This window comes from Mesoplodon densirostris, chromosome X (genome assembly GCF_025265405.1).
Source record: "Mesoplodon densirostris isolate mMesDen1 chromosome X, mMesDen1 primary haplotype, whole genome shotgun sequence".
Taxonomy (NCBI): Eukaryota; Metazoa; Chordata; class Mammalia; order Artiodactyla; family Ziphiidae; genus Mesoplodon; species Mesoplodon densirostris.
The window spans coordinates 49684794-49705740 of NC_082681.1; the positions used below are offsets into that span (position 1 = coordinate 49684794).

At 40.0% G+C, this 20947-nt stretch overlaps 1 protein-coding gene across 3 annotated transcripts; it reads right to left on the minus strand.

Moving 5' to 3' along the window:
* Positions 1 to 1924: 1924 nt before the first annotated feature.
* TCEAL8 (transcription elongation factor A like 8) lies at positions 1925 to 4102 on the minus strand. 3 transcript variants are annotated; one of them, XM_060087307.1, is made up of 3 exons: positions 3994 to 4102; positions 3521 to 3592; positions 1925 to 2926 (listed from the first exon to the last, which is right to left on the minus strand). In XM_060087307.1, exon 3 carries the CDS (start codon positions 2882 to 2884, stop codon positions 2531 to 2533), a length of 354 nt encoding a protein of 117 aa, XP_059943290.1. In that variant the 5' UTR covers positions 2885 to 2926; positions 3521 to 3592; positions 3994 to 4102; the 3' UTR covers positions 1925 to 2530. The 3 variants fall into 3 exon arrangements, with proteins under 3 accessions (XP_059943290.1, XP_059943291.1, XP_059943292.1); XM_060087308.1 differs by having other exon boundaries at positions 3982 to 4102; XM_060087309.1 differs by lacking the exon at positions 3521 to 3592.
* Between the last annotated feature and the right edge of the window lie 16845 nt (positions 4103 to 20947).

Consider the following 20947-nt stretch of genomic DNA (forward strand, 5'->3'; position numbering starts at 1 on the left):
TCACACATTTAAAAATGAAAAAAAATTTAAAAAGCCAAAGAGCACAGGGATGGCTCATGGTTTTCTGAGCTGATCACAGGAGAACTTTAATATATTTTATTCATATTGGAAGGAGTTAATGCATGGCCAAACATTTTCTTGATGGTGTTCCGTCAAGAAAAATGCATCTTATATAGTTCCCCCCACCTTGACTTTTTATCTTGTCTTTGTTAAAATGAATCTTTAAAATTTTATATATAAACCTGTCAACCTTTTCCTTTAAAAGTTCATATTTAAAAAGATAAATGCTGTTATAAGGTTTCTACTTCCTGAATTTCAATTAAAGTTCACCAGTATTTTCTTCTAATTATTTTACTTTCATATTTGTAATAATGAAAAGCATACTGTATATACCAGTTGTCCTCATGCTTCAGTGTATAGCATCATCACCTGGAGGAGTTTGTTACCTGTTACTTCTACAGCCCACCTCCAGGCAGTAAGTCTTAGGTGGGGCCCAGAAATCAGTATTTTAAAGATGCTCCCCAGGTGATACTGATTCAGGTGATTATGCATGGCTTTGATAAAACATTTGGAGTGCAATCCATCCCATGAACTGTTTCTTTCTGGTATTGCTTGTCATAATACTAGAAAAAAAAAGACTTGTGGAAGATTATTGAGTCAATAGCAGAATTTGGACAAACCTTAGCAATAATCAATCAAGAAACCAATTAGGGTTTCCCTGGTGGCGCAGTGGTTGAGAGTCCGCTTGCCGATGCAGGGGACACGGGTTCGTGCCCTGGTCCGGGAAGATCCCACATGCCGCGGAGCTGCTGGGCCCATGAGCCATGGCCGCTGAGCCTGGGCGTCCAGAGCCTGTGCTCCGCCAACAGGAGAGGCCACAACACTGAGAGGCCCATGTACCGCAAAAAAAAAAAAAAAAAAAAACAAAAAGAAATCAATTAAATATTGAAACATGATGTGTTGCAAGTAGGTGGGATATCAGGAGGAAAATAGTCTTTGATCTGTAGGGAAAATATAATTCCCAACATTTACATAGTAGCCATTCTATTTTAAGCGTATCTATAAAGTTTTTGACTTTCCAAGTTTTTTTTTTTTTTCATGTATCAACTGGGGATAGGATGGGGTGAAGGGAACTGTTCCCTTAGATCTGTTTCCTATATTGCTTTGTGCAATTTATGCATATTCTGAGTCTTCTGAACCAGTAGGGCAGGCCTGACAGGAGCCTTCAGGGAGAAATCATCCCACAAGAGAAAGACAAAACCTCAGTTCTTAGACTTCGAGCAGCAACCCTGACTATAGCATGACATCTTTTGCTCAAATTTTAACCCTGGTCCAACCCCCAAAATGGACTCATCATGTCTGACTCCTATGGAGGAAGTGGCCTGTGGCTGAAAATGGAAGGGGCTGTTTTACTAAAAATTCTGCTAAACACTGTGGCCCAAGCAATCCTGGAACAGTCCCCACCTGTGTTAAGCATCACTATAAAGCAGAGAGAGAAGCTTTAGAAGACAGAGTGGGGATTCAACGCACTGGGGACTCCAGGAAACTCAGTGGGGCTTTGGCACTCAAGGACTCCACTGCACCACCAGAAGCAGGGCCAGCAGAGAGCAAAGGGCCCAGCAGAAAAGGCAGCAGTGCCCATCAGGCCTGGCAGGACCCAGGGGAGCCAGGGGTGGGGCTCAACAGCAGAGGCCTGGCATGGAAGTCCCCACCTCCCTGCCTATTGGACTTGTTCCTGAGCGCAGGCTGAGTCATGCCAGGACCCTCCCTCCCTCAAAACTGATGTCCTGTAGTGGGTTGGGGTTCTGTATGCATAGGTGGGAACAAGATCCCACCAAGCACAGCTCAGTCACCTCATTTCTTCCCCACAGCAGCCCTGTGAGGCAAATGTTTTCCCATGAAAAGACTGAGTCTTAAGCAAGTGTATATGTAATAACTGCCAGTTTTATTCCTCTGGCTAAGAGATCCAGAGGTAATTTGAGGTTTACATTTTTATTAATAGTTCTTTCATCAAGAATTTAGGTGCCCCCATTGCCCTTATAAGCTGGTTGCAAATTATTTGATTGACTCTTAATTATAAAAAAAACTTTAATTCTTTTTGTATGTGTGACATGTTCATTAAAAATACATATAAGCAAAAAGAAAAAAGTCACACCATACAGAAATAAGCACAGTTAAATTTATGATATATGTATGTATACACACGCACACACACACACACACAATTTGAGATTTTATCCTACATATGTGAGCTGATACTAAATATGCTGCTTTGTAACCTGTTATGTCTTACTTTACAATATGGAATGAACATATTTTCATGCATTATGTGTGAAACTTCCCAATTGAAAAACAGACCTGGAGAATGTGTCAAAATACAAAATCCAGATGCTGGTAATATTGACACTACCTAAAACAAAACTCCACCAGATGATTAAAAATAAAACAAAAGTCAAAGATACATCAGAAAATGCTAACAGAAAGAAAGCAGGGGCCAGATTTTAATATCAGACCAAAAAAAAAAAAGAATTCAAGGCCTAAAGCACACAGGATAAGGACGGCTGCGTGAATGTCTTTGTTTCCAATGCATCATCACAAACTTGTTTCTTACTCTTCTTATCTCTTCCCTAAGCCTTTCCAACTCATCTACTCCTCTTATCATTTCTTCTGGGTCCAAATGCCTAACCGGAGTGTCCTCTTTATATCCCTGACCACGCTGAGTCAGCCCTCCTCTAAGGTTTCCTTCTGCTTCCTGGCTTACACCTTCTTCAGAAGGTTGAGGATTTCTTTCTGCCTCCTGTGGTACAGCTTCCATAGGGCGGTCTTCCTCAGCCTTTGGCATGTTCTGTGCTTTTCCTTCATTTTCTTCACAAGACTTTTGCATGTTGAGTATTTTTCTCTTATTTCCTTTTTGAATAAATTAACCCTGGAAAACAAGGAAACAAAACGACTAGATGCCAGGCAAATGGACCAGCAGTCAGAGCATGGGTTTCCATAGAGACTGGCCTCTTCACATTCAGGTCCCTAATTGTCAAAGTTTTCCAACTACAGAAGACTAGATCCTCAGGCTCAGAACTCCCCTGGCCCCTCCCCTTTCTCCCCCTCCAGCTCCAGCTCCATCTTCTCGCTCCCGCTCCAGCCCACCATTTCCCAGCAGGCCCTGCTACAGGCCTCTCCTAGCACCGAAACGGGAACAGCGCGGAAACATTTAACCCCTCCCTCGCCTCGGATCTCCAACACTCCCGCCCTTTTGGGCTTTCCCAAGCCATTCCAACCTCCAGCCTCTCACCTGAGACCTGCTGGTCCAGTCTCTGGCCTCCCCTCCCCCTTCCACGTCTCTCCAGTCTCCTCCCCCCGGCCCCCGCCCCATTTCCGTTGCAGGCTCTGCACAGGCCTCCGCTTCAACCGGATGGAGAGAGGCGGCAGCGACCCCGGGATGGGCTTTGGTGTCATCCGCACTCACACCCCCACCCTCACGGCCACCCCAAGGGACCTGAGGCAATTCCACCTTTACACTGACCTGCAAGGATCCAGGGGATTTTCCTCCCTCTTCCCTCACTCGATTTGGATCGCTCCCAAAAGACCAAGAGTCCTGCAGACAGGAGTGCTTGGTGAGCAGGTCAGTACCTGAATCACGGGTCCCTTTCACGATTCTAGGCCTTGTTCGTCTAAAGTTTCCCTACGCCCTCATCCTCTCCCTCCTTTTAAGGCAACCCCGCCCTCCTTCCCCCGTGCCCACCGGTTCCCTGCAAGCAGGGAGTGGGAGACAAGTTATTTCCAAATTGTTGCTATGTTTCTCTCTCGGGACCCTCAATTGGCTGTCCTTCTCCCTCTCCACCCCCACCCACCCCCAAACAGCCTAAAATTTCCTGCACAAAAATGAGAGTTTGGCGGAACCGTAGTGTTGGGAAAGCGGTACCCGCCACGCTTGGTTTCTGCTCTCTGACCCCTAGGCCCCAGGGCCCCGAAGGCAGCGCGCACCTTTATACTGACCTCAAAGGATCCGGGGCACTTTTCTCCTCCAGCAATAGGGAGCTGCTACAGGGAAACAGGCCCTGGACTATAAGGACTTCTGCACACGTCGACTCCTGGTCACGTGAGGGTCGCGTCATCAATGAGCTCGAGTCTTCGGTTACTCCTCCCATTTAACACTGCAGCCCTCCCCCTGTGTTCCCTCCACTTGATACTGTCAATCTTTTTTCGTATTTGCCAATCAGAGAAAACAAAACTGGTATCTTCTCCCTGCAGTTTCTACTCGTTTTTCTCGGGTTACCACGGAGAATCAGCCTTTCGGGGTGAATCGACCATTTCTCCTTCTTCTTTGGGGAATCATCTCTCTCTCCTGCTTCCAATTTCACCTCCACGCCTCCCCCAAGGTCCTCCAGTCCACCATTTCCCTTGGAGTTCTGTCTAGCATTAAAATGGGCGAAGGTGGTAGATGGAGGCGGGAGGGCGGCTAGAAAAGAATGTGGGAGTGAGGGTGTGGGATTTTTTTTTTACTAGTTCTCTTGAATAGTTTTCTGCTTTGTGTAATGTTTTAAACAATCGGCATACTTTTTAAAAATGATTTTTAGGAAAGAGATACCACATAAGCAATATTTGACACAATATGGAGAACAAATTAGTTACATGAATTTTAATTTAAGACTTTGGAAAAGTTTTCTAATGGCTGCAAATGAAATGACAGTTTTCACAACATATTGTTCTGTTAGAAAAGGTTTTTTAAATCTTATTAAAACAGCGCCTTTAAAAACTGACCCCAACTTAATCTGTGGGAAGAGGCCCAGTTTTCTCTTGTTAGCAATTTTATGTAAGTAATCCACTACTTTTTCTCTTTCTGGCTGAACTCAAGTTATCAAGTATTAGATGTCTGACCTTTTCATGAGGACTGCTGCATGGCTTCCACTTGAGTTTTAAGTGGAGGCTTTAGGCACACTGCCTCTTTTCATGTCCTCTGTAGGATCCAGTGCCTTGCTAATCAGATGAGTCTATAAAGGAGTCAACTTTACTTTGGAACTCAGAAAAATGTGTTGGAAAATAACTCTCATACATCCTTGAAACACTCAGAAAGGAGAGAGTTCCCTCTATCTCACCATTTGGTGTGAGGCTTTTTAACAGGTGGAACTTCTGTTCATGCATGCCACTCTTGAGATATTCTGATATCATTCACTTTGATCCATTAGAAAAGAGAACTATCAACATGCATAATTGTTATGATCAGAAAGCAGAGAGGACATCATTGCAGTAAAAATATTAGTTAAAAGAGCAAATTGATATCCCCGCAACCCCGAATCCACTGGTACTTGGAGGTATGTTGGTGCCAGGAATGGCAATCTGGCCAGTGGAGCCAGCTGGAGAGTCTGGGGAAGGAGGCAGACAGGGGTCTCTTATCTACGATGGTCACGGTGGGATGTGGTAGCCAAAAACAGAGCCCACCACAGAGAAAGCAGGGTTGGAAAAAGTATTTTTGCTGTCTTAATGTTTTATCATTTATATTTAAGCATGAAGAATTTATTCCACAGTTGATGGATATATTTCCTATTATTCGAGGGAGAGTTTTTTAATATAAATATAGCTACAGAATTATAAAGATGTAACCATTAAGTACCACAAAATATTTCTATCCTTTCAGATGTTATATTTAACAGGGACAACTGATATTTTAAAAAAATTATCATATAGCGAAATTGACTCTTTTTTGGGTGTACAGTTCTATGAAGTTTAAGAAATGTATAGATTTGTGGAACTACCACCACAATCAGGATACAGTTCAATCACCCCCCAAAAAACTTCCTCATGCCACCACTTTGCAGTCATACCTTACCCCCTTTCCTGAACTCTTGGCAACCTCTGATCTATTCCCAACTCCTATCTTTTGACTTTTTCAGGATGTTACATAAATGAAATCTACAACATGTCACATTTAGATTCAGGCTTCGTTCACTCCGCATAATGCCCTGGAGATTCTTAATTTAAGCTGTTTCATGAATTAATAGCTCTTTCTTTTCTTTTTACTGAGTAGTATTCTGTTATATGGATGTTCCAGTTTATTTGTCCATGAACCCTCAGTAGGACATTTGTGTTGTTCCCAGTTTTGAGTAATAATGAAAAGAGTTGCTATAAACATTGCTTCAAACTGGACTACTAGGGTAACCTTTTCTCCGACCTATCTACCTTCAGGCCTCCCTCTCCGTCTTCAATTTACTTTGCACATTACCATCAAATTAAACTTCACTCTTTCTTATTTTCAACTTGTCATTCTCCTGCTCAAAGGCCCTGGATGGCAACCCCACCATCTGTGAATTAAATCCTACTTTCCTCATCCTGACATTCAGTGTTGATCAGAATTGAGCCACACTTATCATCTACTTCTCTGCCCCATCCAAAAGGAACTCTCATACACTATGCCCAAGTATGCCTTCTTCTTTCTCTTTGTCTTTGCATGATATGTTCTTCCACCTGATTGCACTCCTCTTCCTCCTAGATCCTGGTCCTGCTCATTCTTAGGGACCTAGCCTTCATCACCCAGCCTCTAAAGCCACCCCAGCTGGAAGTGATCTCTACCCCGCTCCGCCCTATCAATGCTGCACGTAGGGTCTGCACCCCTCATGTTGCCCTTAGCAAAGGTTCCCTTTTACCTTTCCCCTTTCCTGTGTGTTTGTGTTTGTGTTGGGTGGGGGTTATCTAACCAGGCAGATGTTCAGATGTGGGTTGATGGAGACTGGGGGTCAGGCTCCAGCTCTCATGCTGCTTGAGTGGCTATTGTGATTTTAAACAGTGCATCTCGCAGAAATCTCAGAGATTCAGAAGTAGCTGTATGCCAATTGGCTCACAGACAATCCTTCTTTCTGCTTGCACAAAAATTGGAGCAGAAGTTTCATTGTCCCCCTCCTCTGCTTATTCTACTTACAGATAGTCAGAACAACCCTAATACCATTTTCATGGAGCTACTGACAGAGGATATTGTCCTGTTTTCCTAAATAGTCCTAAGAGAGAGATCAGTCAGCTTACTGGTGCACACCTTACCAAGAGCCAGATGGTACAGGCCTTTACCTTCATCCTCGTCCCTGACCAATTTCAGTGCATCGATATAGCATTCAGCTGCCTTTGAAATCAAGTTAATCACAGTAGCTTTTTAAATGTAAGATTTTTGGAGACAAGAGCATTCTTGTCAATTAAAAACTATTTTTAGGGCTTTCCTGGTGGCACAGTGGTTGAGAGTCTGCCTGCCAATGCAGGGGACACGGGTTTGTGCCCCGGTCTGGGAAGATCCCACATGCTGCGGAGCGGCTGGGCGTGTGAGTCATGGCCGCTGAGCCTGCACGTCCGGAGCCTTGCTCCACAGGGGGAGAGGCCACAACAGTGAGAGGCCCGTGTACAGCAAACAAAACAAAACAAAACAAAAAACTATTTTTAAAAAGGAATGAAAAGGGGGCACAAATTGATTTAAACAATGAAGACATGAATTCTGGAGAGTAGACACCATGTACCTCTCACCCAATCAATATTCTGTTTTTATACACTAAGAGGGAACTGGGGATAGCTCCAAAGTCTAAAGCCTTTCAAGTGGTGTGAGGGGAGGAGAAAGGAGCTCTTATACAAGAATATGATATCCAGAATATTGTTTTCTATGTTCTCTTTCAAAGTCACTTCCTGAGGCTCTGTATTCAGCAACTCCTGCATATTTCTTATTGCTCTTTCAAAGCTCATCCCATAGAATAGTTTGAGAGGGCTATTTCTCTCCCTCGTTTCTCTAGCACGCTGTCTATGGCTTGAAAACATCCCTCCCAGTATGGCAAAATCTCCAGATCCAAAGGTTTGGCTGCTGTGCATGGACTCAAGCAGTTGTCTTCTGAGATGATTTGCCCCTTTGGAGTGCAAGCAGACCCAACGCATTTCATCACTTTTCTCAACTGCGTCCACTCATGTTCTGATGTAAGTGGTACACACAGAGCCCAGGCTGATTTCCACTTAGATTGTAAGTCTCTGCTTCAGAAGGTAAACTCTTCTACCATCCCTCCTGACATTTGGAAATTTGGCATGTGTAAGTTTCAGAAGTTCCACAAACTCTTCAGAATAGCCACTGGCCACATCCAAGCAAATATACTTAACTTAAAGCACAACTTTTCATCTCTTCCAGATAATTCTGCCCACTTCCTGAACTCACAGCTAAATGCTGCACACGTTGTGGATTATTGTGGCCAAGAGTTTCTAGTTATCCAGGGCATAATGCTTATGAATTGCTGTGAACCTGAAATGCTGTGTCATAACCACTGACATTTCATATGTCCCCATGGTGTCTATGTTGACCACAGTAATAGGAATCCTTGAGTTGGTCTGCTTAGACTTTCTTACTATGTGACAGAATGCTTAAGATCTACCTCAGCTAGATTCTTGAGATTGCTTTGCTTAAGCCTTGAGGTTCATATCTATGTAGAGCATATTGCTAGGTTGCGGAGAGGCACACTTCAGCTGTACTACAGCTTGGACCAGGCAACTTTCTCCTGTGGCAAAAGCAGAGTCATTGGGGAGAGAGTGCTGTTGTTGCTGGCTAGGTGCTTTAAAAAATTAAGTTTATAATGGAAAGAAAATCTTTGCTGACCTCTTGATTCTGACTTAGTTGCCTGCACTCTATTTACCCATCCTAACTCTTTCATCCTGTTTTGTTGACTTTCTGCTTTGTATCCCTTACTTATCTGTAAGTGCCATAGGACAAAAACCTTATCTGGTTCAACTTTGTAACCACTCCAATGTTGAAAGTTCAAGTTGGTGGAAACGATTTAAATTTTTGCTAATATGGGAATGGTTAAATAAATTATCCACACTGTGGAAATTGTGCAGGTATAAAAAGTAATGAAATAAAAAATGTGTAGTGACATCAAATTATATTGAAGTTATATTTTTGAGTGAAGAAAGTGGCAGAACAGTATTTAGAGAATACTGTTCCACGCACATACACATAATGCATACATATATGTGCATGCAACTAGTTTATTAAGTAGTTCTAATTTTCTGGTATAAACATGGAACAATTTTATTTTTTCCAGTAATTGCTGTCAACTATGGTCTGTCAAATCCTCTGTTTCTCACTGTTTAATGACATTTCAGTTTGTTTCCTCAATTATTCAATCACTTTCATTCATTAAGAGAGTTTTGTTTTGGGTTTTTGAAACTCAGTCTGGTTTATTTTTTAAAGTTTTTGTTTTGAAATAATTTTAGTTCTAAAGAAGATAGTACAAAGCATTTCTGTAAACCCTGCATCTAGCTTTGCCTAATACCTGTGGTACATTTATAAAAACACAGAAATTAACATTTGTGCAATACTATTAACTAAATTACATTCTTTATTATTAAGATTTCTCCAGGTTTTTCACTATTGTCTTTTTCCTGCCCCAGGATTCAATCCAGGATACAATGTTGCATTTAGTTAACATGTCTCTTTATTCTATCACAGTTTCTCAGTTTTTCCTTATTTTTCATAACCTCCACACTTTTAATGAGTGAGGTGTTTTGTAGAATGTTCTTCAATTTGGGTTTGTCTCATGTTTTCTTACAATTACATTGGGGTTATTGATTTGAAAGAATACCACAGAGTTGAAGTGCCCTTTTCATCACAACGTCAGGATTACATGACATCAACATGACTGATCACTTGTGAGGTTAACTTTGATCATTTGGTTAAGATGAGTCTGCCGGGTTTCTCCACTTGTAAAGTTACTGTTTTTCTCTTTCCATATTCTGTTTGTTAGAAGCAAGTTACTGAGTCTAGCCTACACTAAAGAGGAAGGGATTTAAACTCTACCTCCTGGAGGGAGGAATATCAAAGAATTTGTGGATATATATCTGAAAACAACCACAGTAATTGATAAATAATTGGGGTCAGATGATTTGAGACTATGCAAACATTCTGTGGATTTTGCCTGCAACAATTATTACTGTGATGTTCTGATGGTAACTTTTTTCCGTTTTTGCAGTACTCGGGCCTGTCACTGCTGTGGCCTCTCCTGTTGCGGAGCACAGGCTCCGGACGCGCAGGCTCAGTGGCCATGACTCACGGGCCCAGCCGCTCCGCGGCATGCGGGATCTTCCCGGACCGGGGCACGAACCCGTGTCCCCTGCATCGGCAGGTGGACTCTCAACCACTGCACCACCAGGGAAGCCCTGATGGTAACTTTTTATATCCCTCATTTCCTTCTACATTTAGTATTTGAAATTATTATGTAAGAAAGATTTCCACCTCCCCCATGTATTTATTCATACGATTATTTATTTCTATCAGTGTGACTCATGAATTTTTGTCTTCAGGGTTATAATACGATACAATCATTTGGGGTTTTTTGCCCAAATTTTCCAGCCTTGGCAATTGGGAGCTCTTTCAGGTCAGCATACCTTTATTCTTTTTCTGCTTCCTTACTTTCTGGTGCTACAAGGTGTTCCAGGTTCATCTTGTATTATCCTTTTCCCAGCCTAATAATCAGCCATTTCTCTGAGGAGTCTTGGTTACTTTTATTGGATAATCATATTTAGTAATTAAGATCTGAATGCAGGGTATTCTGGTTGCTACTGGGGTGTCATTGCTTCTCAAACTTCTAAGCTGATAGAGCAAGGAGATAAATGCTTGTAATATTAAACTGTATATACACAATCACTACATTTATTTCTTGTGTATATCTGTAACTATCTGTCTCTCTATAGATATAGATGATATACAGGTACACACACACACACAAGTTCATACTGATACATGTGACTAATCCATTACCACACATATCCATTTAACTTTCTCTCCTCTTATTATTTTTTTTAATTTATTTTATTTATTTTTGGCTGCGTTGGGTCTTCGTTGCTGCACGCGGGCTTTCTCTAGTTGCGGCGAGCAGGGGCTACTCTTTGTTGCAGTGCGTGGGCTTCTCATTGCGGTGGCTTCTCTTGTTGCAGAGCACGGGCTCTAGGCACACAGGCTTCAGTAGTTGTGGCACGCAGGCTCAGTAGTTGTGGTGCACGGGCTTAGTTGCTCTGTGGCATGTGGGATCTTCCCGGACCAGGGCTCGAACCCGTGTCCCCTGCATTGGCAGGTGGATTTTTAACCACTGCGCCACCATGGAAGCCCCTCCTCTTATTTTTAATTTCTATCTCTGACAGTGAGAAACCTGGTTCTCCTTTATGCATAATTTATTTACTTATTTATTTAACTCTAGTATATAGTTAAAGTAGTTTCAGAACTTCTATCATGTACTCCTGTGAGAAACAAATTTCCCCACCAGAACATAACATTTCTGTATAGTTCTTTTTGTCTTGACCCTTATAATATCCAGTCACTTTTTCAAAGCAACTTAGGTCAGCTCTTTCTTTCCCCTGCCCTTTTTATTGAAGTTATGGCATACATCTATAATACAGGAGATTCATTTGCAACAGTGTGCTTTCCGTCTAGGGCTCCCCTACATCTTGATTTGTATATTTTTTAATGGACATAGAGCAAAAGTCACCCTTTGTGGTGTACAGTTCTGTGAAATTTGAAAACATTCATACAGTCATGTATCAACCACCACAGTACCATACTGAAGAGTTCTATCACTCTAAAATTTCCCTTGTGTGGCCCCTTTGTAGTCAACTACTCCCCCCATCCTCACCCTTGAAGCCTCTTTTATATCTGTGTAGATTAACCTCTACATAATGTCATATAAATGGAATCAGACAATACATATATTTTTGAGTCTGGCTTCTTTCACTTAGCAAAATACATTTGAAATGCATACATGTTGTTGTGTGAATCAGAAGTTTGTTCCTTTTAATTACTGTGTAGTATTCCATTGTACAGATGTATATTAATTTATTTTCAGATGTTAAAGCAACTGAACATTCCTGAGATAAATACCACTTTGTCATAGTGTATGATGATTTTTATATGTTGCTGGATTCAATTTCCTATCATCTCGTTTAGTACTTTTGCATATATATTCATAACAGTTAGTGGTCTGTAGTTTTCTTCTGATGTCTTTGACCGGTTTTAGTATCAGGGTAATACAGGTCTTACGATGAGTTGGGAAGTGTTCCTTCCTCTTCTATTTATGGAAGAGTTTGCTAAGGATTTGTATTAATTCTTCTTTATATGCTTGGTAGAATTAATCAGCACAGTCATCTAGGCCTGGGCTTTGGGGGGCAAATAATTATTTTTTATTATTATTTCAATCTCTTAACTTATTATTATATTGGTTTATTCAGATTATCGGTTTCTTTTTGAGTCAATTTTGATGGGAATTTGTCCATGTCATCTAAGTTGTCTAATTCATTGACATACAATTGTTCATAGTATTCCTTTTAATCATTTTTTTCCTGAGAGGTCAATAGTAATGCCCCTCTTTCATTTCTTTCTTTCTTTCTTTAAATTTTATTCATTGTTTTTGGCTGCATTGGGTCTTCATTGCTGCACGCGGGCTTTCTCTCGTTGCGGCGAGTGGGGGCTACTATTTGTTGCGGTGCACGGGCTTCTCATTGCAGTGGCTTCTCTTGTTGCGGGGCACAGGCTCTAGGCTCACGGGCTTCAGTAGTTGTACCGCGCAGACAGTAGTTGTGGCTTTCAGGCTCTAGAGCACAGGCTCAATAGTTGTGGCACACAGGCTTAGTTGCTCCGCAGCATGTGGGATCTTTGCGGACCAGGGCTCGAACCCGTGTCCCTTGCATTGGCAGGTGGATTCTTAACCACTGCGCCACCAGGGAAGCCCACCCTCTTTCATTTCTGGTTTAAGTAATTTGAGTCTTCTCTTTGTTTTTCTTAGTTAATCTAGCTAACGGTTTGTCATTTTTTTCGATGTTTTCCAAGAAGAAACTTTGGGTTTAACTGATTTTTTCTCTTCTCCATTTCATTAATTTCAAGTCTAATCTTTTTTGTTTCCTTATTTATGTTCACTTTATGTTTAGTTTGTTATTTTTTTCCAGTGTCTTAATGTAGAAGTTTAAGTTATATATTTGGGAACTTCTTTTTTAATATAAATATTTACAGCTATATATTTCCTTTTAAGCACTGTTTTACCTGCATCCTATAAGCCTTGGATGTCATATCTTCATTTTCATTCACCTCATTGTGTTTTCTAATTTCCTTTTTAATTCCTTCTTTGACCCAGTGATTATTGAGGAAAGCATTTTAAAATTTCTGTATATCTGTGTATATCCCAAATTTCTTTTTGATGTTGATTTCTCATTTTATTCTACTGTGATTAGAACACATACTTTTTATTATTTCTTTTTTTTTACATTTACTGAGATTTTTATGGCCTATCCTATATGGACTATCCTGAGGAAGTTTCACTGTGCATTTGAGGAGAATGTATATTCTGCTGTTGCTGGGTGGAGTGTTCTATAGATGTCTGTTAGGTCTAATTGGTTTATAGCATTTTTCAAGTCTTTGAATTTTCTTGTTGATCTTCTGCTTTGTTGTTCTATGCATTATTGAAAGTGGAATATTGAACTCTTTAACTATTATAGTTGAATTGTCTATTTTTCCCATCAGTTTTCATAGTTTTTGCTTCATGTACTTTTAGTCCTATTGTTAGTTCCATATATTTGTAATATTGTTTTATCTTCCTGATGGATTGACCGTTTTATCATTATAAAATGTCACTCTTTACCTCTAGTAACCTTTTTTATTTTTAATTCTATTTTGTCTGATAATAGTATTGTTATTGCAGCTTTATTATGGTTGCTGTTTTCATGATATACATATTTTTATCATTTTCCTTTTAATCTTTATATGTTTAAACCTAAAGCATGCTTCCTGTAAACACCATACAGTTGGATCTTTTAAAAATCTAATCTGACAATCCCTGCCTTTTGTTTGAATTGTTTAATCCATTTATATTTAATGTTATTATTGATATGATTGAATTTATTTCTGCCAACTTACTTTTTCTTCAAAAAAATATTTATTTATTTATTTATTTATTTGGCTGCATCGGATCTTAGTTGCAGCACACGGGATCCTTAGTTGTGGCATGTGGAATCTTTAGTTGTGGCATGTGAACTCTTAGTTGCGGCATGTGGGATCTAGTTCCCTGACCAGGGATGGAACCTGGGTCCCCTGCATTGGGAGTGCGGAGTCTTAGCCACTGTACCACCAGGGAAGTCCCTCTGTCAACTTACTTTTTGTCTGTCATATATCTCATGTGTTTTTTGTTCCTCTCTTCTTTTCCTCCATTTTTCTTACATTAATTAAATATATTCTAAAGAAGGATTTTAATTTATTTAATGACTGTTTCATTATATCTTTTAGAGTTATTTCCTTTGTGGTTACCCTAGGACTTGACATATACATCTTAATTTATTGGGTTCTATTTCAGATTTATACTAACTTAATTCCAGTGAGATATAGAAACATCACTCCTATATAGTTCTATTCCCTTTATCCACTTATTGTGGTATTGTTATACATGTTACAACAAAAATGTTATAAACCCATCCACTGTTACCATTATTACTTTACATAACTTTACGTCTCTTATGTAAAATGAAAGAAGGATAGCAAGTATATATTTATAGAATTTATTATGTTAACCTTTTTATTTATCACTTCTGGTTTTCTTCATTTCCTCCAGGGGATTTTAGTTACCCTCTGGATTTGTTTCCTTAGCCTATTGCAGCTTTGCTCCCACCCATCTCCTTTGTGTTTTTATTGCCAAATATATTTCTTTTCTCTGTTATAAGCCCAATAATACATTATATATGTACTGTTTTAACTAGTTGAGAGAAGGAAGGGGAAATAAATATACATTTGAACTGTGTTTTATAATTACATAATTAACTTTATATGTGCTTTTTTTCCCCAGTGGATTCAAATTACTGTCTGGGGTCATTTGCTTTCAGAAGTAGAGAACTTCCTTTAGTATATCTTGTAAGGTGGGTCTGCTAGTGAAAGGTTCTCTCATTTTTTTGTTTATCTGGGAATGTCTTTATTTTGCCTTCATTTTTGAAAGATAGCTTTGGTGAATACAGGATTCTTGGTTGACTGTTTGTATCTTTGAACAGTTTGAATATGCTGTCCTACTTCCTTCTGACCTCTATTGTTTTGGTGATAAATTAGCTGTTGATCTTATTGGAGTTCTCTTATAAGTCAGGAGTCATTTTTTTTCTTGCTGCTTTCAACATTTTCTCCTTGTCTTTGGCTTTCAGCATTCTTACTATGTTGTGTCTGTTTGTCAGTCTCTTTCATTTATCCTATTTGAGATCACTGAGCTTCCTGGATATGTAGATGAATGTTTTTCATCAAATTTGGGAAGTTTTCAGACATCATTTCTTTGTATTTTTTCCTGCTCCTTTCACTCTCTTTTCTCTCCTTTTGGTATTCTCATTATGTATATGTTGGTGCAATTAATGGTGTCCCACATTTCTTTGAGACTGTTCATTTTTTATTATTTTTTTCTTTTTTAAAATTAATTTTTATTGAAGTATAGTTGCTTTACAGTGTTGTGTTAGTTTCTACTGTGCAGCCAAGTGAATCAGCTATATGTATACATATATCCCCTCTTTTTTGGATTTCCTTCCCATTTAGGTCACCACATTCATTATTTTTTTCTCTTTCTTATTCAGATTACATAAAATCTATGAATCTTAGAGTTCACTAATTCTCAAATCTATTGTTGAGCTCCTCTAGTAAATTTTTCATTTCAATCTTTCTATTTTTCAGAATTTCCACTTGTTTCTTTTTATAATATCTATCTATTGATTGATTGTTTTTCTATTTGGTATAATAGTGTCATCATACCTGTGTTTACTTCTTTAATCATAGGGGTTTTTTCATTCTTCGAACATATTGGCCACATTGAAGTACTTGTTAAATTCTACATCTGGTTACTCTCACAAGCAGTTTCTGTTGCCTGCTTTGCTCCCCACATGTGGGTCATATTTTTCTGTTTCACTACATGTCTTGCAATTTTTTCAGATAATATATTTTAGCAACTCTGAGTACTGATCCTCTCTCTCTGGGGCTTATTTTTGTTGTTATTTGCTTGTTTTTTAGGGACTGGCTGAATCATTTCAATCATGTCTATTTCCTCCCTGCTATATGATGCCTCTATGTTGATACTCAGAGCGTACAGTATTGGTATGCCCATAGTCACTCTGGGATGACAGTGGTTTTGGCAGTCCTCTCTTTACTGTCTCCTTACCTGAACATACTTGACTGGTTGATTGCTTTATTGTTTTTGACAATACACTGGGGCATAAGTTGCTCCATAGATTCATGGGATTAAATTTGGGATCCTTTTCAGATATAGGGTTTTTTTGTTTGTTTTTTTTGTTTTGTTATTTTTTTGCGGTACACGGGCCTCTCACTGCTGTGGCCTTTCCCGTTGTGGAGCACAGGCTCCGGACGCGCAGGCTCAGCAGCCATGGCTCATGGGCCCAGCCGCTCTGCGGCATGTGGGATCCCCCTGGACCGGGACACGAACCCGTGTCCCCTGCATCGACAGGCAGACTCCCAACCACTGCGCCACCAGGGAAGCCCTCAGATATAGTTTTTGAGGTCATTGTTTGACATTTGTTTGGACTCCAAGAAGACTCTACTTAGCTGTCTCTTTTCCTAATTCTCTGGTAGACTAGCTGGCCTAACATTTAGCTTATATCTCTAATGAATCTACTGACCTCCTCTTAATTGTTATTCACTACAACCTCCATTTTTTATAGCACCTTTAGCCTTCAAGTTCACACTGAACAATGTGTGACAAATGAAGTCAGTTCCTTTGGAAAGAGTTTTGGAGCTCTCTGTTTTAAGGCCTGCCTCTCTCCCTGGGAAAATCTCTGATACAAGGCTCTGGAGCTAAGGATGGTGACAGTAGCACAGTTCTCTCTGAGTGACACTGCTACTATAGGAGCTGTACACTTGCCTCAGGATGGGCAGTTCCTTCAGGTCTTCCTGGCTTGCCTCTCCCAGGAAATTGAGTCCCCAGTATTCTTAGCACACTATGCTGAAGGTAGAGCCTCCTTATGATGAATGGGGGAGGAGCAGAGGGAGCTCCCACCTTTCAGCTGTACTCACTTGGAACTTAGCCTGAGCAACAGTCAACTCAAGGCAGGATGAGAAGTTTTGTCTCTCCTGGGAAGATACTGTGACCCTTCAGATGTGATCTGGGGGAGAAGGAGACCTGTGTTTTTGACTGCACCCTTCTGGAGTGGAGCTTCCATCATGCTAAGCTGGAAGTGGGAAGGCAGGAAAAGAATCTTGGTTCAAATGCCACAGATTCTCATAGTTCTTATTGTTATAGTAGATTGTCTTTTAAAAACGTTTCTTCACTTGCTGTATGCCCTTAGGACCATTTCCAAAGAATTTAAATGATTGTATTTTAGGAGAATAACTTTTAACAATTTCACTGGGAAATGGTTCCTCAGAGTTCCTCATATTGCCTTGCCAGAAGTGGAACACCGACCATAGTTATTTTTAATTTCCTGTCTGATGGTGTCAAGATCTGTGTCATTTCTGATTATTGCTTTGCCTCTTCAGAATGTTTTATTTTCTTTCCTTTTTGTATTTCTCATAATTTTTACTTGAAAACTGGATTTGTATAAGACAGTAATTACTGAGATAAATGGAGTTTATTATTGGAGATGAGCCTGTCATTCCTACAAAGCTTTCAGTGTGAAGTTTGTATTAATCTAGTTAGAAGTTGGGCTGAGTTTGATGTTTTCTTCCTATTTGGCTCTGAGTCTTTCCACTTGGTTTTGCAGTTTCCCTTTGTATTTCTCCCCCAAAAGAATCTGTTTCTTGCTGTTCTCCACTGTTATTTTTACTCAGTGTTTGTTAGTGTGGTGTTGAGGGCAGGGACGAGCATTCTCTGTTGTTCTGATTGGGTCTTCATCTTAGGCAACCACTGTGAACCTGAGTTTTGGTGGTGTAATCTTCACATGTGTTCATGCCTCTCCTCCAGGTATAATGCTAAGCCTCCCCTCATAGAATTTTTTGTTTTTCTCTTTCCCTTTCCTAGCTGCAGTGGGTTTCTACCAGTGACTTTAGGATATGGGTTTTGTTGTCCGTTTCCCTGCAGATTAAGTCTTTAGTTTACTAGGGGAGATAGGTCTGGTTGGAATTTCAGCAGTGACTGCTATCTCGCTCTCTTAGCTGGCATTATGGGGAAAGCTCTCTCAAATTCTCCCTGATCTTCCCTGAGAACACCTAGTGGGGTTTCTGGATTAAAGCTTGAAAGAGAGTGCAAGCTCTTTATGTCTGTGGACTTCGGGGACTGAACACTCTCATGCTAGCCTTCAGTCTTTAGAAATTCATTAGAAATTTCAAGCTGAATTTTCCTACTGGTCTACATGGTGATTGGTGGTATCCATTCCAGATAAGCAAATGCTTGGGTCCTATTTCTCCCTACAGGAGTCTCTCTCTAGATTTTGGGATAATCATTTGCCCTGTGACCTCAGTTCTCTAAAGGTTTTAAGAAGATTTGTTATTTTGAGGACTTTCCTGGTGGTCCAGTGGTTAAGACTCCACGCTCCCAGTGCAGGGGGCCCAGGTTTGATCCTTGGTCAGGGAACTAGATACTGCATGCCGAACTAAGACCCAGCACAGCCAAATAAATAAATATTAAAAAATGCAAAATGTTATTTTGCATTTATCCAACATTTTTTCCTGTTGTAAGTGTGAGTAGCATTCTTTTCAGCTCTCCATTTGGAGCTGAAACCAAAATTTGTGTTGTTCATTTTACAACTTAAATATAGCATTTGATTTAAAGTTCCTTTTGGTTCCCATAAGCAGTACAATCTCTTTTGCTCTTGTGCCTTGCACTGGAAAGGGAGTTGGGGCCTATTTCAGAAACATTTCTCTCATTATCCCAAAAATATTCTTGTGTCTGGGAGGATAGTGAGGGAGAAGCAAGGTAGATATTCCTTATTATATGGCTGTCTTTAGCAACACTGGCCATTGTCTGTTGGCTCAAGGTGAACAGGTGAAAGGTTAAATAGTCTGGAGACTATTCCTATCATTGGAATGATGGGAACTCATAAATTGTCAGTCATAAAGCTTTTCATTTTTTTCCTGTCCTCTTTCCCTTTGAGGTATGAAGGAGAATTTTATAGAGATGGAAATAAAACTCCATAGCCTAAAAATGTAAAGAATTTCTCATTTTCAGCTACAAACTAGGACTGACCAGATAATTTTGAGTTTAAAGTAGAAGGGTTGAACCCTTCTCTCAGAGTTCAGTGAAGTAGCACCCAGAACAATAGTGATGGTGATGCAGTTGGACAATAACCCCAAACAACCTTGCTCAGACTCCCAGAAGGGCCTTGGTTGTGCCTGGGCCTATTTTAGTGGTTTTGTGGTGAATTCAGTTCTGTATCTGCCTGATGCCGTGCTTCTGATGTTTGATTCAGCCCAGTCCCAGAAGTACAGGAGACAGCAGGCAAAGGGAGCTTACAAAGGTATGTGGTCCTCCAACTCAGGAGAAAACAGGTGTTACCACCTGTTTGAATACCCTCATGTGTTGTAGGCACAGCATCTGATTTGGGTACTAAGGCAGTCAAGCTGTGAACTGGCATTAAATGCCTTTTTAAGGCATTAATGGTGGAAGAAGAAATGCCACTGTGAGCCTTGCTCTTTAGGTCTGTCATCCGAAGAACCATTACCACTATTCAGACATCCTAAAGGATTGGCTGGGCAATAAGGTGAAGATAAAATTCAAATCCTTAGGTTCCAATCTAGGCTCTTCCCCTTACAGGTATGTAACCTTGTATAAATCACATATACTCTTTGAGCCTCAGTTTAGTCACCTATATCGAAGGCACAATAACACCTCTCTCAAAATTGCCTGTCAGAATTAAAAGAGCTAGAAATATGAAAAAATGGACTGTGAACAGTGATGATTTACATCACTTCTAGGCCACAGTGTAGAAAAAGGTGTGTGAGATCTCCGTGTATTCTTTTCCTCTGCTGCAGTGGTATCATGATTAGTTTGGATCTCTGGGAAACTAGGGGGAACAGAACCTCTCCATCCCCAATTCTCATAAAGTGTGAGAAATAAACCTTTATTGTGTTAAGCCACTGATGTTTTGGGGTTGGTAGCTATCCTATCATAAGCTTAGCCTAACCTGACAAACACACAAATGGTCCTCAGAGTTAAGCAACAGAATCACTGGAATTATTGTTAAAATACACTTTATATGTGGGAAAACTATATTGGGAGGCAAGTGATTATGATAGTGGTGATTATGATGGTGAGAGAGTACTACTCAAGTATCATATCAGAAAGTCAATAGGTAATAACTAAACAAGTCAAGAAATAGCAGTTGTTAAGTCATATGTCTGATAAGGAACTTGCATCCAGAATAAACAAAGAACTGTTACAACTCAACAATAAAAAGACAATCAACCTAATTTAAAAATGGGTAAAGGACTTGAATACACATTTCCCCAAAGAAGATATACAAATGGCCAATAAGCACATGAAAAGATGCTCAGCGTCATTAGCCATCAAGCAAATGCAAATCAAGGCCACAGTGGGATTCCACTTCATACCCACTAAGATGGCTATAAGAAAAAATACAGGAAATGACAAGCGTTGGTGAGAATGTGGAGAAATCGGAGCCCGCGTACACTGCTGATAGGATTGTCATATGGCACAGTTGCTTTGGAAACAGTTTGGCAGGTCCTCAAAAAGTTAGAGTTACCACATGAACCAGCAGTTTCACTCCTAGGTGTATACTCAAGAAAATTGAAAACATATTTACATGCAAAAAGTTAACACTGCTTTATGATATATATGAAATTTGTTAAGAGAGTAAATCTTGAGTTCTCATCACAAGGAGAAAAATGTTTTTCTTTTTCTTTTTATTGTACCTATATGAGATCATGGGTGTTAACTAAAATTATTGTAGTAATCACTTCACAATATATGTAACTCAAGCCGTTATGCTGTATACCTTAAATGCATACAGTGATGTATGTCAATTACGTCTCAACAAAACT